General features: G+C 34.6%; 1 protein-coding gene across 4 annotated transcripts; it reads left to right on the top strand.

Moving 5' to 3' along the window:
- Positions 1-1,758: 1,758 nt before the first annotated feature.
- On the top strand, positions 1,759-18,929 carry LOC128227346 (uncharacterized). Of its 4 annotated transcripts, none has more exons than XM_052937783.1 (14): positions 1,759-2,089; positions 4,782-4,897; positions 5,099-5,291; positions 5,780-5,884; positions 6,191-6,292; positions 6,557-6,640; positions 9,016-9,075; positions 16,162-16,334; positions 16,541-16,739; positions 16,903-17,007; positions 17,681-17,716; positions 17,857-17,964; positions 18,147-18,230; positions 18,416-18,929. In XM_052937783.1, the coding sequence occupies exons 1-14, from the start codon at positions 1,880-1,882 to the stop codon at positions 18,689-18,691; spliced, it is 1,851 nt and encodes a 616-aa protein (XP_052793743.1). In that variant the 5' UTR covers positions 1,759-1,879; the 3' UTR covers positions 18,692-18,929. The 4 variants fall into 4 exon arrangements, 1 of the variants encoding a protein (XP_052793743.1); XR_008259800.1 differs by having other exon boundaries at positions 1,763-2,089; positions 17,810-18,021; positions 18,416-18,432; XR_008259798.1 differs by having other exon boundaries at positions 1,764-2,089; positions 17,857-18,021; positions 18,416-18,432.
- Positions 18,930-22,324: the final 3,395 nt, after the last annotated feature.

The following is a 22,324-nucleotide window of genomic DNA, read 5'->3' as shown; positions in this document are numbered from 1 at the left end:
TTAATCGCAGGTCAGTTTATTGAAGTGACCAACACGAGATAAGAGTTTTAGTTTTGTAACGTTATGATGATTTATCCAATTGAATAGTTAATAATTAACATTAATAGTTAAGATTAAGGGGAAGTTATCGTGATTTGTTATTTACACTTTGCTTGTATAGATTAATTACCCTGACACAATTCATGCCTTTCTTGTATGTTATGTATTTGGGGCCAATGGCCTTTTTTTACTAAATAGACTGTTGACTTGACTTGACTTGACTTGACTTGATTACATAGATTAACAACAATTTTAATACAACATTAAACTTATGTTTATAATACATAGTTTTGATTTTGGAATAAGAAACAAAGATGTTTTAAAAAACAATTCATGCATTAACTAACATGTTAATCCAAGTACATATAAGCATAATGTTCATGCATTGGCATTGTATAGATAAACTGAAGAAGTGTTACTGCTTAGGTTACAGACTACTATTTTCTTATACAATTCAAGCTACAAAGGCAAACATCAGACACTTTTATTCGAACACTTATATGACAACCATGAATTTCCTTATAGTCCAGTCCCAATCCAATTTATTTAAGCATTTACTCGAAGTTTGTCTAAAGGACACGGATGCCCCAGAAGGCCGCGACTGTCAGAAAAGCAAGAGTCTTGATTTTATTCATTTTCCATAAATGTGAATCATAATTATGAGATCAACGACTTAATAACGTCAAACAGATGTCATGAGTGTTTTAACTAATAATGTGGAAGTTATGAGCGACACAAGTAGAAAAGTCCCAAAATGCCAAAATGCCTTTTGCTCATCCAAGGTCCAAAACTCTATTTTTACTAAGCAGCAGGAAACGACATCCCAGTTGCACAATTTGCATCACCTTAATGGCATTCCGACAAGTTTTTTGTTTACTCTAATGTTGTAGTTTTGAGCGACACAAGGCCAAAAATGCCAATAGTTGCTAATTCAAGAGCCATATCTCTCTTGTTATACGAAGTGCAGCAGGAAACGAACCCCCGGTGCACAACTTCACCACCCCATATACATTCCCCTAAGGTTTCATCACTCTAGGTAACACTCTTATGCAGCAGGAAATATATATAAATCTCTAAGATATCCATGCATTTTCCCTCGGATAGCATTTATTGGACTGAACTTAAAATTTACTCTGAATAATTTACATAAAATAAACTAAAATAAAATTCTAGTCATTCAGAATCAATGTAAATCTTAAAGATCGAGAGTGCACTGTATCGCCGCATTTATGCGGTGATTTTCAACGTATAAACAGGGCGACCACGTTATTGGGACGACGCTAAACGCATAAAGCAGAAACTGCTTATATGGGGCGCAATTGTGCCTTATTGTCACATAAAGAGGATTAACTTGATGATGATGATGATGATGATGATGATGATGATGATGATGATGATGATGATCAATGAAAGATAAAGACGTCCATGATAACCCTTTTACGTATGTTTTTAAGACTTATGATCATAATACGGTTATGTTTTGATTTGAACGTTATCAAAATGATATTCAACTAAGAATAATTAGTCCATTGGTAAACAAGTGCTTTCCATTGCGTTGTAGTATAATAAATCATTTGCCTCAATTTAGCATTAGACACTGGATGAGTTGAAATCAAATAATTAACTGAAACCTCTTAACAGTGAGGTAATACGTCTAAAGTAAATAAATGTTCAAAGAGTAAACTTGAGGTCGAATTACATGCTGATAAAGCGTTGAAATATGATTTTAGATTCTCTATTAAGTATCTTACAACGAGAAGGAAGTAATATTTCAAATCAAACTTAAGCTGTATTTTCTTTTTTGCGTATATAATAATAAAATCTGTTTAAACCTTTTATTATGGGAACGTCTTTAAGTGCACAACGAAATGGATCAATGTTTTACACTAGTGAACAAACTCAAGAAGAACTGTTGTCAGAACTTGAGGAAAAGTTTATCGAATGGCAGGAGAAAATAAAAGCATTCAAAGGGAAGATCAAAAGTTCAGAATCTATAAGGAAGTACTTGCTGGGGGAAATAAAAACAGCGTCGGAATATCTTCGAACGAAGGTTAAGTATACCATGCTAAATATAACTTGGTGTGGTTACTCTGCGCCTTGTCATAAGAAGTTTAGACAAATGATATCAGTCAATCAATCAGGTCATTCAGGTCCGAATAGAAATAACAGTCTTATGTATTGTAGAAATATGAATGAATATTTAGATGGCGCTCCATTGAAATGCAATAGTTTGTTTTCCACATTCTATATAGTTTAGAAATAAGAAGTGACGAATTTTTTTGAATTACTTATCTGGCATTGAGGTTCCATGGGCGAATTTTCCAATTCTGTAGAATTCCCTTGAAATGCCTGTTCGGTATGCAGCACACTCATAAAAATGTTTACGGAGTATAAATGGGTTGTTCCTAGTAAACTGAAGAATATAGGTCACCCAGTTATGCTTTGATACTCACATATACAAACATATGGTAAATTACTGTGTATAAAAGATGTTTATTTAGGGTATTACAATATTTGCTTATAGGGCAAAAATTACACAGATTGGAATTGCCCATACATTGCAAATGTAATATTGAACGTCTAAGTCTAATATGTAAGATATTTTTGCGCGAATGCAGACTATCACTATGATACTTATTTTTGAAATGCGCAATATATCTACATTTTAAACTAATAAAAAGGGTTTCATATAATTCTTGGAAAAAAATCGCTTCACCTTATAAAGCTCGCAAAATGAATTCGCCCGACTTATATTCGACCCAAAATTACCTCCTCTTAAGTTTCAGTCAATGTTTTCATATCCACAGGTTCAATGAGAAATGTTGGATAGACAGCTAGGATATACTTCATACGAGAATTATGACTTTCTTTAATTCACAGTGAATTGAAACAATATATCAGCATTTCAGTCATAGAGATAGTTGTCCACAACGGAGAATGACGTAAAGCTGACTATATAACTTGTAACTTTTGCCCGAATTCAGACAAATTATCAAGGCGTGTGATCACCACCATGAGTTCGTCTTCTCTGAGAGCACATGATATAGCCGGTGGTCTTGCCTTTGGCTTATCATATAACAACATGTACATATGTGCTCTGTTATAAGCAACGCATGAACTTAATCCAAAGAACTAAATGTGGTCATGTCAGGTCATAAAGGTTACATGAAGTTTTCAATTGTAGATATATACAAGTAAGGAAATTCAATACTTCATTCCATGATAAATTGATTTGATCTGGGGGTTTTCCTTTTGGCAAAGCACGCTATGTTGATAATAAAAACTAACGCTAAAATTGTATTGATTGACTACATCACCTGGTTAATCGTCATGTGACTTACAATCCGAAAATTTACGACCATTTCCGAATTCCCCATTAAATAGTCCATAAAACGTAATCGAAATGTTATCTCGGATATTTACAACTTTAAGCAGGTGCGTGGAAAAGCTAAAATCATATTGGATAATACAACACATATTACCTTCATTCAATTGTCCATGAAGCATTTGTTTATACAAATTAGGTTATTATTATTCGTAACTGAACCACTTTCTTAAGGTTAAAATGGAAATACAATTGTTATTTGCTTCTTGATACATTACTTTTTTCATGAAAATTATTTGCGTAAGAATTATAAAAACGTGTTCTTCAAAATATAGCCACATAAGCCGCGGTATCTGAAACATGTACAGTAGCCATTGTTATCGAATTTAGACCACGCAAGTCTTGATTCAGATTTTGAAACGCTTTTACAAGCAAATTAATGCTATTAAATAGTTTTACATAGTCTTCCGCAATGATTATAGTAAGAGAGTTACATCATTAACGTAAATATCTTACAAAGAACTGTAAATCTGAAAAGAAATTAGACAAAAATATGCTGAGGAGGAAGACATTACATATTTGAATGTTACTAAATTTAGCTTCACCTCTCTCAAACAACGACAGTGTATAGATATGCGTAAGAATGCTACTTACCCTGAAGAATTATGGAAATAAGTGATAAATTGCGGTTTGAGGATTGTAAAAATAATTATAGTTGTAATCATAATGAAATGGAATAATATTTTTCGCGTTTTATTGATGCATGTAGTGTCGAAAATAAATACACCTAAATAATGCATTCAACTAAGGTTTGTTTGGTTCAGGAACTGCAGACATTACTTAAAACAAATTTGCTGATGCGCATGCTTCAAACTAAGAGGTCCCCATGAAATGAAATAGGGTTATTTTCGGCATTTTGTTTCGGCAGGATGTATACGACTCGAGTGGATCTTTGCAGAAACAGATTTCGCGAGGCGAAAGTCGAGTGAAATCAAAATCTGCAAATATTCATGCCGAATACGACCTTCCGGATCAGTTCAGAACTCTTTACATGTAATTACATATATTACTGGTTAACAATAAGACACATGCTTTCATAATAAATGTCATTTTGATGGAGCATTATATTGATTTATGACTTCATTTTAAAATCGCCCATTGCTATGTCATAATATGACGTCAGCAGATTGGTATACACCCGTATTACACTGTGGTGAAGTAAGGACAACCGGATTACACGATATGTATTTCATAGATTTATAATGGTTATTTAATAAACGTAATTAATATACCTCGGGACTTCGGGCAAATTAAACGGATCCCTGCAAGTAAATATTTAATACCTCTTCTTATTTTCAAGTATGAAGGTCAGGACGATGTAAAGGATTGCGTAACAGTTAACATTCCTCTGTTGAAGGTCCCGGATGAATGCAGTGCACACGAATATTCAATTGCAAATAAGTTGCCCGAGACAAAACGGTTAGAGAACGAAATAACATTTTTAAAAGCTGAGAGCGAACACCTTCGTTTACGGTAATTACCTTAACAATGTTAGATTTTGCTTTTCAACGTAGAATTAATAGAATATTTTATACATTAAAACTATATTTCCGTTTAAGATTAAAACAAAATTGGACGCGTCTAGTTGTCAGTAAAACATTATATCGACTGACAACCTATAATGCCAATTTTTATATCGAAACATTGTTGTTCCTCACGTAACTTTATGTTAAGTAAGATAGCTGGTGACCAGCTCACAAGAGACAACCCAAATATCACTGATCTGACCGACCCAAACCGACCTCTGAAACTCGGTGAGAAGTATAGCGAGCTTTATGACAACGAATGGACGGACGCATATGAAAGTCTCACACACAGTGGATACAGCGAAGCAGAGGCTGTGGAAACGTTACAGCTAACGCTCAAGGTAGGTTGGTACGAATGTTTTAAGTATGAGAGATATTAGAGTGACACTCTTATTAAAAATAAGTACATACACATGTAAAGCAAACGTAAATTTTGAGTCATAAACCTTTAACTACTTACTAAATAATGCATTTATGGAAAATATTAATAACTGATAACAAGATTGTAACCGTGTATTTAAAAGCTGCAAACGCACAAATATTAAATGATTGTTGAATGCTTAAAGATTTACTGTGTGACTGCAACTGTCTTTCAAATTAAACTTGCTATCTTCCAAAGGAACCATTGTTTTTGACATTTATTCATCCTTTTTGGTAAATGAAAACAATATTCTTAATTGTGGTAAATCTTATTTGGGAGTAAGAGTGCATCTTTAAATTGACAGTAAAGAAATATCTTTAATCAGTTGTACAGGAATTCCCACAGTTTGGTGAAATTTTTTAATTAAATAAACAGTTTTGTCTCTCTTTTTAAACGTGTGTCACCCAGAATACGTTCCAGTTCTGTGAGGGAAAAGCCGAGCTGATACTTAAGAAAACAGGAGAGGCGGTAAACCTTTTGTTCGAAGAATACCGAAACTCTGTTACATTTGAGGTACTAGTATTTGGAATAATGTATTTATTCTACATTTTGTGGTGTTACCTCTGTCATGGGACAAAACTTGTATATAAATATAACAAATGGTCATTATGGCCTTATAAGATCAAATGAGTGAATAATATATTAAGTATTTGTTCAACATACTGAAGACGATATTTGCTTAAAAGTTTTATTTCATATAAACGTGTTCACATCATTCAAATCATTCAAAGCTATCTCATTCGTAGGCTTGACCTACATTGCCCTGTTTGTTGGTATTGGAGCAAAGATCCATTCCACGTATCACCTTATATTTTACAGGGGTCGTCAACAATCAGCGAGTTCATGCTGTTACAAAGCAGATGGCAACCTAAACGGACCAGCTTCGTGGATAGTCAAACTTCCACAGACGACACTCTGAAGGTATAATTAACATATATTTGCTCGTGCTTACCGGTAGTTGTTGAGATAAGAATTGATTGAAAACGCGATATTATCCCTTTGATCAAGTATATTCCTACAAAATGTTTTTATGTTTAATTCAAAATACTTTTCTTCACAAAGTAGCTATTATCCCTTTTATCATGTATATTCCAACAATATCTTTTTATGTTTGGCTTTAATTCAATAGTCATTTTTTTTACAAAGTAGCACACTTTAATAAGTTTAGAAAATATTTGATTTCAGAAGGTTGATCCTATCCATGTTGATAAGCAGATGAAACAATTGAGAAAAGAGGTGGCAGATTCAATTGTTCCCGTTGTACAGAAGGTGAAAATAAATTTCATTTTTATTTTTTAGAACAGCTTATGATATGAACATCATTTAACACCAGATGTTACAACATTAAACCCATTTTACAATCAATCCAACGCAATATCGAAACTCAAATAAAGTCATTTTTTATTTATTCATTTTTATAGGCGTACATGGATGCGAGCTGGCAAGACGAGTACTTGTCCGCTTTAAAACCGTTCATTAATAAGTGTTTGTTCATTGGGTGGATGATGGTTGTCCAGACGCCGCCAATGAATTTCAAATACGCAAGTAAGGGTGATCACTTCGACACGAACATTTTCAAGCAGTTTACAAAGTCCGGGAAGTTAATAGACTTTGTCGTTTGGCCCGCTTTAGTGCTACACAAGGATGGTCCTGTAGTTGGAAAAGGAATTGCACAACCTGAAATTAAAACCGCTAACCAAACGATAGCTTAATAAAATAGAGGATGACGAGATTCGAATTTGGCCTGTTCTTCATACGAAATTTGAAAAAGTACAGGACGTTTCAAAGATAAGTAAGCATGTGAATAAAATCAAAGGCATTCTTCACCTTCGCACAGGAAATAATCTCCGTTTTATAGATTCTTAAATATTTTAGAGCAATATATTGATAATACAATAATAATAGATCAAGACTGAGTATACGAAAACATACGATAACCATGAACATTATCTGGAAGTAAATGCAATTATAGGTTTTTTAGGGCATACTTTACGTTGTAAGCGCAACCACTTATGTAGGCGTGTTTTAAAATATACATATATGCCGAAAGTGATTACCATTTATACCCAGATAAAGGTTATAAAATATACCGGTATTGTTTTACTTGTTTATTTACGATTCTGGCCGGTCGCAGAGTTATATCTTTAAATTTGAATACCATATCTTTAAAATATACAAGTTGTAAGTTTTGGTAACGTTTCAAACGAGAGAACATAAACATATCATGTCTTAAAGTAATATGCGCGGCAAAAAAGTCATGCATGACCATAAACTGCGAGTAAATATACCAACATCAATGTAAAGCAGATGGAAAGCTCTTTTTATGTGTTAATAAACTTGCACTTTACACTGTGTTAAAACACATTGAACAGCGAGACTTCGTTTTCCGTTACAACATCAGAGTGTTTACCTTTTTAAGTATAATCAATAAGTCATCAATTATGTAAATATTATACAGAAAACAGTTAAACGATGGCGATTGTTATAGGAAAACAGGTGGTAAATCAATAACTGATTGAGCTGACAGCTGTGCGAAACGGATCGGGAATGCAATCGGTTTCAAAGTAAACCGAAACTAAAATATAGTATAAAATAGACAGATAGATAGATAGATGGATGGATGGATGGATGGATGATGGATGGATGGATGGATGGATGGATGGATGGATAGATCTTTTATTTCTTATTTATACACCTATATGTGCTAGGTCAGTGAAGATAACTACTCAATTATCACAACTAAGATATAACTGAGTAATTGCCCGAGGTGTTTGGTTTATTTGTTTATAATTGCAGGTTTTTAGAACCTAGTGACGAAAGCAAATTCTAAATTCCATACTGCATAAGGAGAATCAAATGTACACGATTTAATTTTATGAAAAATGTGAGAAGCTTTTTTTGTTTATTAGAGTAAAAACATTTGCAGTTCTTTGTATTACCTTACATGCTTCGAGTTATTATTGCTCGTATATATCCTCAATATTTCTGCATATTGAACAAATAGTATAGCAGACTAAGACTAAATGTTCAGATGAGTAGTCAATGAAAAATAGCAGTTATTACAGTCATTGAGAATTTAAAGAAGTAATAGCAACAACAGCGACACGAAATGCAGTATAAGGATGAATATTTCATTCTTAGCAAACAAGCCTTCATTAGAGGCGATCTTTGCACTGCCTTTATGTGTAGGTCCAGGTTATATTACGCAAATGTTTAAGCACCTTTGCTAAATCCCAACTTAACAATTTCATATCTGATATTTCTGCAGAAATGTTCAATATATTAAGGCACTGTCCTCTCCCACTTAGAGTCATGAACTTTCTAAAATAAACCACACCTTTAAGGTCAATGACATGTACCCATAGTGTTTGCCTCACATGATCAGTCTTATAACAGCAGCACATGATATGTTCTGGCAGGCTTTCACACATAAGATGACACATTTCACAGTTGCGAGAGTATTGTCTCGTCATAAATGAGGCACTTAAGTTCATTAGAAATGAGCACATCGACAATAGTTTTGGAGAGGCCTTTGTCGCTAACCATAAATTTGAATATTTCCCCGGTGTGATTATCTTTGGGGTGAGCCACCATGAATTAAGTTGGAGCACAGAGTCGAAAACGTTTTGCTTTTCCATTTTCAGCACCTTATTTTGGAGAATACTTTTCCAAGCGTGGGAAGAGGGGGACGTACCGTAGTCTACGTAAGACACTATGTATTTATGTAATGAATATTTCATCAATAAAAGAAATACTTCCGGAACGAAGCCGACAGTCTGTTTGTCACAATGGAGATACTTGACAAGTCTATGGTTAAATATTTCCTTAGCCAAATATTTAGTCGGCAGTCGACATAATTAGCCCAAAATGTAAGTTATCTATAGTCTATAAACACTTCGATAGGGTGAATCATCAGCGCACTAAATGCAAACTGGTAACTGGTGTTCGGCCTTATTTTCTGCATGTTTAATGCTGTTTCGAGCTATTGTATGTCTGATTTCGAGTAAAAGTACCATGTCTCGCAACCATACAGAGATTTAGGCAATACGACACTCTCATAAACAGTCTTCAAAGTTAATGGAGACATCTACTTCGGATGAATTCCACTGTTGCAGATGTTGAGGTACATGCCACGAAGCTTGATACACGCAGCCTTTTATGGAGCTTGTCGATGACAAAGTGGAGTTGCAAGTTATTCCCAAATGTGTATGCGCATCACATTCACTGATAAGTTCATTGCCCAGATGGAAAATGTGACATTGATGTAAACGATTGTTGAATGTTAAGACAGCACATTTATTTGCATTGTATTAAAATCTCCATTTTCGGGAGTAATTACAACAAAGCTCATCAAAGTGTCCATTCCGTGTTTAGATAAAGAAAGCAACACCATATCATCGGCTACCGTTGGTGATCCTATGAAAATATAATAAATGCACAGCCCACAACCACTGTCACGCAACTCCTTTATAAGTCCGTCAATAAAGACAATGTACATTATAGGTGACGTCTTTCGGCCTTGAGGATTTCCTTGTAGGACGTCGAAGTTTTCAGAAGATAAACCCTTAGATCTGACATGGTTTTGTACTGCTGTATACATCTCTTTTACTGCAAGAAGTGTTGTATAATCCATGGTGGTTTGCAGAAGTTTGTAGAAAAGCCCATCGTGCCAGACGCTGTCAAAAGCTTGACTCCCATCCAGAAAACAAAGATATACAGTTGAGGAATGTTCCCGGGCGAAAAATAAGCTTTCACGTAGAGCAAAAGATGACATCAAACACCCTAACTGTTCCTGAAAACCACCTTGTTGGTTGTCAATGTTTGTAAGAAATTGGTCCTTGCATCGTTACAAAATAATTATTTCAAAAACTTTTAAAATGACCGACGACAGAGTGATGGCTCGATAGTTATTTGGGCCGTCTTTTCTCTTATTACCTCCCTTATGCATAGTAGTTATCGTACCAATCTTCATAAACACATAAACATATCAGCCAATACTGGAGCGATGATTGACCTTCCATAGATAAGGTGTTCATATAAAATCCCGTCACTTCCGCCTGCCTTGCACTTAGGAAACGTTTGAATCGCACTGTCAACTACTTTTTCTGACACAAAAGCATCTGGGTCAGGTTTAATATTGCCAAATGCATTGTCAAAATCCTGAGATTTTGATGGGAAATGAAGATCTTTGAAATATGAGCCCCATTCCCTAACTAGATCGTTCCTGTCCCGGTACATTGTTCCATTAAGGTTAATTCCTGCCCCGCTTTTGAAATTGATAGTTTTTTCCTAGAATTGACCGTTTTCCAAAATCTGCCTGGATCAGTCTTTGCTATATTTTCAAAGGTGTTGTCTATGGTGGCTAGATATTCCTCATTACACCGTCTCTGTGCAAGATTCGCATACAATTTTTCGTTTGTCTTTTAATCAAAGTAATATCAATATGCCTATATTCGGTGCATCGTTGAGTGGAAGTTGGGCAAAATTTGGCAAAATTTACGGAGGCCCACGATGTTAAGGTCTAACAAAAACCTAAACGATAGAAAAAAACAGAGACACATAATCAGATCTATGAAGATAAATATTATAAAAAAAACATCCTTTCACCAATGGCAATCAGCATAACAACTGTCCATTGTATATTTGACCCAGAATTTATTTCCGCAAAAAAGGCCTTCATATATATCGTGCTCATTCGCAGTAGCTATTGTTATATAACAACCAAGTAAAAGAAAACAAGACCGTGTCTCAAAGATTAAAGTCAAAATCAAGAGCTATCTTTAAGAAACAGACCGAATCAATAACATCTCGTCCATACCACTCTTTGTCGGTAAATCTGAAATCGGGTTCCTAGGGACAGGTCTGCTAACACAGCGATATCTTTTCCTAATAACACTATGTTTTTATTGTATAATAAGGAATTGAGGAATTTGGCTACAATTATATAATATTCTATTATTATTTTGAAAATAAATGTGGTTTTAAAAACCCTTTTCAAACATTTTAGTCCATTTGAGTATACTGCTTGAAACTGTCATGGTATTGTAACCTATTCAGTTGTTTTGAAGGTGTATTAGCGATCCGGTAGCTCAGTCGGTATAGCATTCGTCGTGTCAGCTAAGGGTTCCGAGTTTGGGTCTTGTTACAAATTTTCTCACCCATCCTGCGACAAATGGCGCCCAACGAGAAACGAGAGGCCATGGCTGTATATACACTCAATATCCTACATGTGGTTTCGTGAAGATCGTATTCAACTTGTTTCTTTATCCAGTTAATTTGAAGACGAATTCCAACTTGGCAGGGGAGTATGTCATGGTATCGTAACCTATACACCAGTTGAGAAAGTATGTAAGCGGTCCGGTAACTCAATCGGTAGAGCACTCGCTCTGTCAGCGAAGGTTTCCAGTTTCGAGCCCAAACCTGGTTGCACATTTCTTTTTTTGTCTAGTTTTACATTTGATAGACACTTACAGTACATTTGTGTTGTTGTCCTGAGTATCGAAGAGTTCTGTCGAAAGTTCATTCACGATTTTGAAAAGTTCAGTGCTTTCGGACTGTTGTTCTGAAAATGAACAAGTTTATTCTAAAAACCTTGTACCAATATATCGAACAAATAAATAAATAATAAATTGATATTTATATGACTGTATCGTTACAAATTTAATCAAGTGTAGCAAGACCAAAATTACTTTAAAACCTCTTAAGCAACACGTTAATTCTTATCGTTATTTTTCACCTAGAGACGTTCCCTCTCGCGTCTATGTTACCTAAAATGGAAAGATAATTCCTGGTTAACATAAAAAGGATGATCTTAATATTTAGGATGAAAACTCACGCTGAATAAATTCATAACCTCTTAAATGATTATACTTATACAAGCATAACCTCTTCTAATTCCCGCAAACAGACGGTAAAAAACAATGACTTAAAACACAGCTAGTCAAGCATTGCCACAAAAACTCTTCTGTTATCAAACATTGCCACAGACGCTCCTGCACTATTAAACATTGCCACAGAAACTTCTCTACTATTGAACATTGCTACAGAAACTTCTCTGCTATCAAACATTGCTACAGACACTTCTCTGCTATCAAACATTGTTACAGAGACTGCTCTGCCATCAAACATTGCTACAGACACTTCTCTACTATTAAACATTGCCACAAAAACTTCTCTGCTATTGAACATTGCTACAGAAACTTCTCTGCTATCAAACATTGCTACGGACACTTCTCTGCTAACAAACATTGCTACAGACACTTCTCTGCTATCAAACATTGCTACAAACACTTCTCTGCTATCAAACATTGCCACATAAACTTCTCTGCTATCAGACATTGCTACAGACACTTCTCTGCTTTCAAACATTTCCACAAGAACTTCTCTACTATTAAACATTGCCACAGAAACTTCTCTACTATTAAACATTGCCACAGAAGCTCCTGCACTATTGAACATTGCTATAGAAACTTCTCTGCTATCAAACATTGCTACAGACACTTCTCTGCTATCAAACATTGCTACAGAGACTGCTCTGCTATCAAACATTGCTACAGACACTTCTCTTCTATTAAACATTGCCACAAAAACCTCTCTGCTATTGAACATTGCTACAGAAACCTCTCTGCTATCAAACATTGCTACGGACACTTCTCTGCTAACAAACATTGCTACAGACACTTCTCTGCTATCAAACATTGCTACAAACACTTCTCTGCTATCAAACATTGCCACATAAACTTCTCTGCTATCAGACAATGCTACAGACACTTTTCTGCTTTCAAACATTTCCACAAGAACTTCTCTACTATTAAACATTGCCACAGAAACTTCTCTACTATTAAACATTGCCACAGAAGCTCCTGCACTATTAAACATTGCTACTGTTACTTTTCTGCTATCATACATTGCTACAGATACTTCTCTGCTATCAAACATTGCTACAGAAACTTCTCTGCTATCAAACATTGCTACAGACATTTCTCTGCTTTCAAACATTGCCACAGAAACGTCCCTGCTATCATGCATTGTCACAGAATCTTCTCTGCTATCATGCATTGCCACATAAACTCATCTGCTAGCATGCATTGCCACAGAAACTCCTCTGCTATCATACATTGTCACGGGCACTCCACTGCTATCTGTAATTTCCACATAAACAACTTTGCTATTTACGATTGCAACGGAAACTCCTCTACTATTAAATACTGGCACAGAAACTCCGATGTTATCTTTCTTCTGGTCAAATTTCAAATGCTGGCGAGCTTTCTTATTAACAGAAAGTTGAGGTTGACAAATACATCTTCTAGAATGTTTTGGGAATTTTGTTGGGTAATATTGTAAGAATCAACAGTATATGCAATTGCATGTAAATGATTTCAAATGAATAATTCGTAAACGGATGTTTTACGTTATGTCGGCGCATATTTGAAATTAAAGTGACACTCTTATTCAAAAGCAATATATACTATGTATAACAAACATATATTTTGACTGATAAATATTTAACTACTTACTACATAATTCATTTATGGAAAGTATTAAATACTGATAACAAGATTGTAACCGAGTATTGAATAACTGAAAACCTAATAATATTAAATGATTGGTGAATGCTGAAAGATTTACTGTCATCTAGTTTAGTCTCATAAGGTAGAAATACCGTGTTTTATGCATTTTTCTTTCAAATTAAACTCGCTTTCTTTCATAAGAACCATTGTTTTCGACATTTATTCATATTTTTTGGAATATTAAAGCAATAGTAGTAATTGTGCTCATTCTTTTTGGGGAGTAAGAGTGCATCTTTAAGTTGTTGCACTTTGAACAAATGGTTTTGATGTTTGAGGATTTGGATATTTGATTTTCGCTTTTATTCAACACAAGGTCTTCGCATTATAAGTAACATCCAAGGCTTGCCACATTCAGCACTCTCAGTGCTTTGATTTAGATAAATAGAAATCGGGTGAATCAGTGATTCCTGGCTTTGCGTACGACTGCTCAACACAAAGAGATTTATACTGTGTAAATCATGGATTCAATATTGAACGCTAAGTGTATATGCAACACTGTTTTGCTCGGAACTAGACATGTTGCTTGGTATGATAGTGATATTCCATCACATTGTATCGCATATGACGCTTTTGGCACACTTATATTTAAGTTTTAGGGGGGAGGGGGTATTGTGTCCTTTGTTTTTCCATGAAATGAAATAAAATTACGATAACAAAACAAAACGTGAGAGCTAAAACAGAAGAAATAATATCCATAATACAGCAGTATTCAAAGTGAGATATTACGTATAACTTAAATCGTTGTACAGCCAGTAAACCTAATGTTGAGTTATCTGCACAGTGTGTCATGATAAAGCGTGATAACTTTGTTATCAGTTTCTATCTTGAATATACTAATAAGATAATAACAAGGATGTTACATTTGAATTGATATTAAAGCGTCATGTACTTTATTGTGAAAATATATTAAATTGTTAAGCAGTACGGGGGCATATTTTAGCATGTTTAACAACAGTAAACAATGTCAAGAAGAACTGTTGGAAGAACTTGAGGACAAGTTAAAGGTATGGCAGGAGAAAATAAATGTACTCAAAAGGAACATCAAAAAATCAGAAACTATAAAGAAAGAGTTGCTGATAGAAATGAAAGCGGCGTTGGAATATCTTCGACAAATGGTAAGTATTAACTGTCAAGTTTTACTAAGATTTTAGGTCACACATAGTTTCGTCATAGTAACAAAATGTTAAAGCGAGTCAATCACGGGTTAATATAAGAGTTATGATGTTTTAAAACGGCGGATCCGGTTGTAAAAAAGATAACTTCATTCAGACTTCAAAACTTATTTTCTTGTAATAGCAATTTTACTTCAACTGTGTTTCATTAGTATTCTTGGAAAAGCATTGATAGCGTATTTACCTATATCTTTGTTAAAAATTGTGGCTAACTTATGCCGTGGAGCTCAGTTTAGCCCTATGAACATCTTGTAGTTGAAGCACTATGAAGCTCCCGTCTCAGCAACCCTTGAACGACTGCAACAGGTCGCATTCTCAGATCCAACAGCAATCCCTGATCGTTTTGTCGACGCCAATGCCCGGAGCCTTTCGGTGCATCTTTGGCTCAGATTCCAGTAGAATATTTATATGAAAAACTACAGAAACAAGCTCAGTAGTCAAAAGTTTAAACAAAAACCACGTGTAATAGCACAGGGTAGACGCCAAGACATAGAGCACAAAAACAAACAATCATAAACAATAAACATGGAACAAGAACACAAAACTCCACAAACAACACAGTACATTTAAACTATATTAAAAATAGGTGTGTTTATTAAGGTAAGTTAGGTACCGCCTTGGAACGGTCAGTAAAATATAAATTTACCGGGGATTTAAACCAGTTTGTGTGTGCAATCTCACTCTTTTCCCAACAATCCCGAATAAAGTAAAAACACAAAAGGTAAATTTTATCAAAGTATGCATTAACCTGGGGAATCAACATGACAGTTAAAACCCTTTTTAGTACCACTGTACAGTGTTTAACTTTCATATCCACTTAAATGCGACCCTTGGATCACGTATGTCCTGAAATATAAACTGAGAGTCCAAATTATCGTTGTGAGCACATATTATTTTCACACCGATATATGCTCCTGTATATTTTGTAGAAGAACGGGTCCTCGGGAAAGAAACAGCATTACGTATGAGACTCGGGATGCGGAGCAAACTGAAACCAGATTGTGTGCAAGATCGTTTTTATTTAAAAATAACTCTTCTTTATTTCAAGTATGAAGGTCAGGAAGATGCCGAAGATTTCGAAATAGTTGGCAGATCTAAGCTGAATGTCCCTGATGAATGTCGCCAACATGAAGAGTCAAATGCAATTATGTTGCAAGAGGCAAAAAGGTTGAAGGACGAACTTAAATCTTTGAAAGCTGAGAACGAGCGCCTTCGTTTACGGTAATTATTATTGCCTATTCACGTACATTTAGGAGAACGATTTAGGAAAATAATTTTAATATGTTAGAAACTGTTATAGTGTTTAATATGAATATAAAAACAAAATGAGACGCGTATTGTTTTAAGTTTAAAATGATACCCATAGACAACATTCTACGCCAAAATATTTCAAAATCAACGCATTGTTCATTCACGTGTTATTTTAGGTTAAGTAAATTTGCTGGTGACCAGCTCACTCGAGACAACCCAAATATCACTGACCTAAGCGACCCAAACCGACCACAGAAACTCGGTGAGAAGTATAGTGAGCTTTATGACAACGAATGGACGGAAGCATATGAAAGTCTTACACACAGTGGATACAGCGAAGCAGATGCTGTTGAAACGTTACAGCTAACGCTCAAGGTAAGTTGTTACGAATGTGTTAAGTGTAGGAGTTATCGAATTGACAATTAAAGAATCTCTTCGATTTTAAACATATAAGATACATCGGGACAACCACACTTCCGGTAGTTCCTTAATGCTAAATATACATGTTTGTATTTTATTTGTATTCTGTGTCTCCCAGAATACGTTCCAGTTTTGTGAGAGAAAAGCCCAGCTGATACTGCAGAAAACAGAAGATGCAGTTAACCTTTTATTCGAAGAATACCGAAACTCTGCTATATTAGAGGTATTAGATAATTTACGTTTTTCTGCCTTTTATGTTGCCTTAAGTCTGGTAGAGGAGAACTTTTATACGAATAAAAGTGAATATATACAGAGGGTCACGAGGGGCACTATGGTATCCATTGAATACATCAAGAAAGTGATTCACATACTGAAGAACAAAGAAGATATTTGCTGATTCAAATGTATCCAAAGTTTTCTCAAATCTGTATAATCGCGCTTGATAAAAGTATTAACATATTTGAGTTTGATTTGAAGGATCTAAAATTGTACACGCAGTTCTATTTTGATGTTACAGTAGAAATTTCCCATTATAAACTAATCAAGTCTCCAGTTTGATTTTTTTTCTCGAAACGGACATAATGAATATCTTAAATCTTTCACGATATGTAGGTTATCACAATTGACAACATGTTATTTTATGCAATATTCATGTTTGATTTTGCAATATATAAGTCATATCGAAATAAACGCTTCCTGAAAATCTAAATCTAAATCTAAAAATCTAAATTTTAAAATGTATTTTAACGGCATTCAGTAGCGCATTCACAGCATACATATTCCTTCCATATTTCATTGAAAATATAAAATAATAAAGGAAATATTTCTAAAAACGTTGGTTTTAAAGGGTATAAAACACACAGTTATACTTTTTGTATTTTAACTCTCTTTTTCAGGCTGTACCAAGCCACGTTACCGTGACTGGTGGAAAGGTAGGTAACAGATCAGTTAATAAGTTCGAAATAATAAGATGAATTCATTTAAAGCGATCTCCATCTAAGAATTGACCTGCATTTATGTTGCAGCGAGCTTTGCTCGTTATCGCGTCTTACGGGTCACTCATTTTATACAGAAGTGTTTGGTGCTGACAAGCGGCGAGGACATGCAGTTACAAAAGAGATGGGAGCCTAAACGTAGAAACTTTTTGGATAGTAAAACATTCACAGATGATACTCCGCAGGTATAATCTGCATATGTGCTCATGCTAGGATGTAGTTGCTGTCGTTACAACCGAGTGGTAAAGCTAGCTACTAATTTTTTTTAATCAATTATATTCCAACAATGTGTTGTCTGGATTTAATTTTATAGACATGTTTACATATACTTGCACATCTCGATTAGATATTTTTGGTTTCCTTGCAGAAGGCTGACCATGTTCATGTTGATAAGCAGATGAAGCATTTGAGAAAAGAGGTGGCAGGTTCAATTCTCCCTATAGTGCAAAAGGTGCACAAATTTTGTTGTTGTTTGTTGTTGTTGTTTTTTATTGTTTTTGTTTTAATTCTAGAATAGCTTATGATATAAGCATAGACTACTTTTAACATCAGATATCACGCTATTAAGTCCTTTAAATTATATGATTGATCAAATGCAATATCAAAAGTCAACTATGGTCTGATTCCTGTTTACAGGCATACATGGATGCAAGCTGGCAAAAGGAGTGTTTGTCCTCCTTGAAACCATTCATAAATAAGTGTTTGTTTATTGGGTGGATGATGGTTGTTCAGACGCCGCCAATGGATTTTAAATCTGCCAGAAAGGGCGATCACTTCGACAAAAATATTTTCAATTACTATACAAAATCCGGAAAGTTTATAGACGTTGTCGTTTGGCCGGCTTTGTTGCTTCACAAGGATGGTCCAGTTGTTGGAAAAGGAATTGCACAACCAAGAATCAAAACCACTTAAAGCTTCACAAATTCGGCGTATATATGCACATTGCCATCACAAACGTAGCCATGGCGACATACATAATACAAACACAGGATACCGTTACAAGATGGAGGATAATGACATACGAATTTGAACTGTTCTTTGCACGCATTCAGACAACATAAAGTGATGTTTTAAAGATAAATATCATGTGAATACATTCAGCGAATGCTTAAACTTCGCACCATCAATCACGCATTTCATTCCTTAAACTAACAAGCATAATTTACAACAATCACTCTCGAGGTATCAAGGTAAATATTTTGAAATAAATCCAATTATTTTGACGTCATTGTTCTTACTTTCGGGTCTGTAGTGTTTGTTTATTGGGTGGATGATGGTTGTTCAGACGCCGCCAATGGATTTTAAATTTTTTCCAGTTGTTGGAAAAGGAATTACACAACCGGGAATAAAAACCACTTAAAGCTTCATAAATTCAGCGTATATATGCACATGACCATCACAAACGTAGTCATGGTGACATACTAAATACAAACACAGGATACCTTTACAACATGGAGGATAATGACATACGAATTGAAACTGTTCTTTTCTCGAATTCCAACAAAAAGTGATGTTTTAAAGATAAATATCATGTGAATACATTTAACGCATGCTTAACCTTCGCACCATCCATCACGCAATTCATTCCTTAAATTAACAAGCGTAATTTACAAAAATCACTCCGAATATCACGGAAAACATTTTTGAAATAAATCCAATTATTTTGACGTCATTGTTTTTACTTTCGGGTCTCTAGTAATAGTGTGACAAAAATATAATTATATTCGTCGACACTAATCTAATTAGGCACTTAAAACATAACTTACGTGTAAATAAAATTTGAAAATACATCTTTCTATCATTTATCTTTGGTTTTAACCTTGGTTGTCACGATATTCTGAGACAACACTCGTATGATGTAGCTTACATCTTTTTTAGATCCTGAACGGTCACACATTGTTCTAATCGTTAAATGCAATCAGTTAAAAGCAAGATTATTCTCAAAAGATTAGGGTTGAAGTTAGAGAATGAAAACAATGGGAACAGAATACTTTTAAAGGTTTTCGCGTTAGATATCGGTATAGACGAAAATCTTACTTTTCCTTGTTAACATACGGCCTGGACGAAAGCTCGTCTCAAAGTGTCATTTCTAAAAAATGGTCAGCATTAAGTCGAATACTTTATTAAAAAATAGTTATATACTATGGAAGTTTTCGTAACGTATGCTTCGGCCACACTTTAAATATGATATTATAATATCCTTATGAGAGACCAAAACGTGATGTATGAGGGTATATATCAAATGTAACGGACAACAGATTATTTTGTTTTATAAATAACACTGTCGACATGTCTTATAAACTCCTAAACATCCACGTGGCTAGACTGACGTCATTTCCGTAACACTTAACCCTGGCTATATACAGGTGCTCAATTTCCAGTGTTGAACAATATGACTAAACATTTTAAGATACATAACTTATTACATGTAGTAACCATATACCTTCCGTAGTCAATAGTTAAGGTTTAAGATCGTAAATTTTCAGGTGTAACCACAGGGTTTTCTTTCTTTTATATCCTTTCTATAATTGTCAAGGGGTTAAACACATATTTTGACTTTCAAATCAAACTGAAATGAACAAAATTTAACTGTTAAAGTAACGTGATTCTATTTATAAAATGACTTATATATAAAAACTGACTTTTGAAAACCAAATTCAACACAGTTTTGAGTTATCTATCAAAATAAATATATTTCTGCGTTTGGACACGCGTTCGCAAAGATAAATATGAGTTTTACTTAATAAAGTCATGTTGAGTGCAATGATGTCCACAAATAAGTATCCAGTTAAATGAAGAGTTATAAGTTTTAACTTCGACCACTTTATACGTTGTTTATAAATGAAATTCACCACTAAAATTGGCAAGTTGTTTTTTTTCGGGTTTGTTTCGGCCATTATGATTTCTGAACACATTGAGCGATTTTGTAGACTGAAGACTGCCCACACATAAAATGGCGACTGTGACAACTGAAAAGTACTTTGTAGAAATTCGATGTTTATATTTTTTCTTGTTCAGAATGCAATAGTAAGAAATGCGGATGCAATGTGAATATGCTTTGCGAAGCCGTGTAAGGATTACGCAATCGGTGTTCTTTTCCTTATGGATAGAAAATATAAAGGGTTAAAACCCGTTTTGGGCTTAAGATATTATTCAATAAAAAAAAAAACGTAAGGAATTTATTGCATTGATTCTGCCCGTAAGTTTTCTGGTGTCCCCGAACACTCGTAAGCTACGTAAGGTCTACGAGTATGATATATTATTGAAACATGGCTAAGACAACAACATACAGTTAGTATTCATCGTGTATAAGATAACGATACCTCATATAATAGTATCAATGAACCTTCCGAAGTCGTTCGCTGTCCGTTGCAAAAGTCCATACCGAACTTGTAGCTGAATTACAATAAAGGGAAGCGTTGGCGTGAAAGCTTGAAGACAAGTCCTTGAATAACCTATTTGCCTTGATCCACAAAAAACAACGGCAAATCAATTTTTTCCATCATTTATAAAATTTGAGGATTTTAACATAGCTTTGAGCTTGAAAAAATACGTTTTATATTCATGTATAAGATATGCCAACGGAAAAAACAATAAACTATGAAAGTACAATTCACAATTGAATGTGTAGTTAATATTTTTATCAAACTCAAATTATCATCATCCAACGTGTGTGAATCTTAGGTTGAGTTTAACCCTGTTAAGTTATTAAAATGATCTAAAGGCGTATGATAATTCTAAAACATTATTCATTATTTTGTAAATTAGGAACCAAAAATTAAAGTATTATTCTCATTTTGGTTGGAAAGGCGTTATGGGTATGACGTAAATGCAGGTTACTGCAGAATAAACTCTCATGTCTACACCGTTAAAAATATATGTCTGTTTATATTTAAAATATTTGAATTAAGAAATACTGTAGTTCGCTATACTGCATGTTATCTGTATAGGTAAGGTTTATCCGTCATTCGTTTGTTTGTAAATAATTAGTTTGTGAATTAACCACTCGTATGAAACCAAAGATAAATATTAACTAGTAGTGCACCACATTATGTCTGCATGTCCATGTAACTTGTTTCCATATCCTTATGTATTGTTTTACATAAAGTGTGTTTATTGTGTAATTTCTACTTTATGTCGCCATTGTAAATTGTTTTACCAAATGAGACAATGACCGTCTTGGAAAGAAACGTTTTGCTCTGTTCTGTTCTACATATAAGTGTTTTGATCAATCGGTTAGGCCGTGGTAACATAGTGCAACTTAACATAACCAAGCTCGGGTTCTAGGTCAAACTCCTTGGTGTCGAATGTGTTCTAGGCATTAAAATGACGAAAGTTTGCCTCTCGGTTGTTAATCAAATTCAGGCTATTGGGAATCGTTCGGTTCCCAAAGTCCCCTTTATGCCCCCTTCTGGAGGGCCTAACCTGTAACAGATGCACTAGATATCAACAATCGTGCATCTTAGAGCACATTAATTAGATACCATTTATATACAATGTTCTGAACAAGTATAAAGTTGATTCCCTTCTTTAATAAAGCAATGA

Source organism: Mya arenaria, chromosome 3 (genome assembly GCF_026914265.1).
Source record: "Mya arenaria isolate MELC-2E11 chromosome 3, ASM2691426v1".
Classification (NCBI taxonomy): domain Eukaryota; kingdom Metazoa; phylum Mollusca; class Bivalvia; order Myida; family Myidae; genus Mya; species Mya arenaria.
Note: the sequence above shows the minus strand (reverse complement) of the source record. Positions and strands in the feature narration are given on the sequence as shown.

Excerpts from the sequence above, each read along its gene's own strand:
- LOC128227346 (XM_052937783.1), top strand. The coding sequence starts at position 1,880 with ATGGGAACGTCTTTAAGTGCACAACGAAATGGATCAATGTTTTACACT. Across the intron at positions 4,898-5,098 it reads AGCGAACACCTTCGTTTACG|TAAGATAGCTGGTGACCAGC; the intron begins GTAATTACCTTA and ends CTTTATGTTAAG. Across the intron at positions 18,231-18,415 it reads TTCTCCCTATAGTGCAAAAG|GCATACATGGATGCAAGCTG; the intron begins GTGCACAAATTT and ends TCCTGTTTACAG.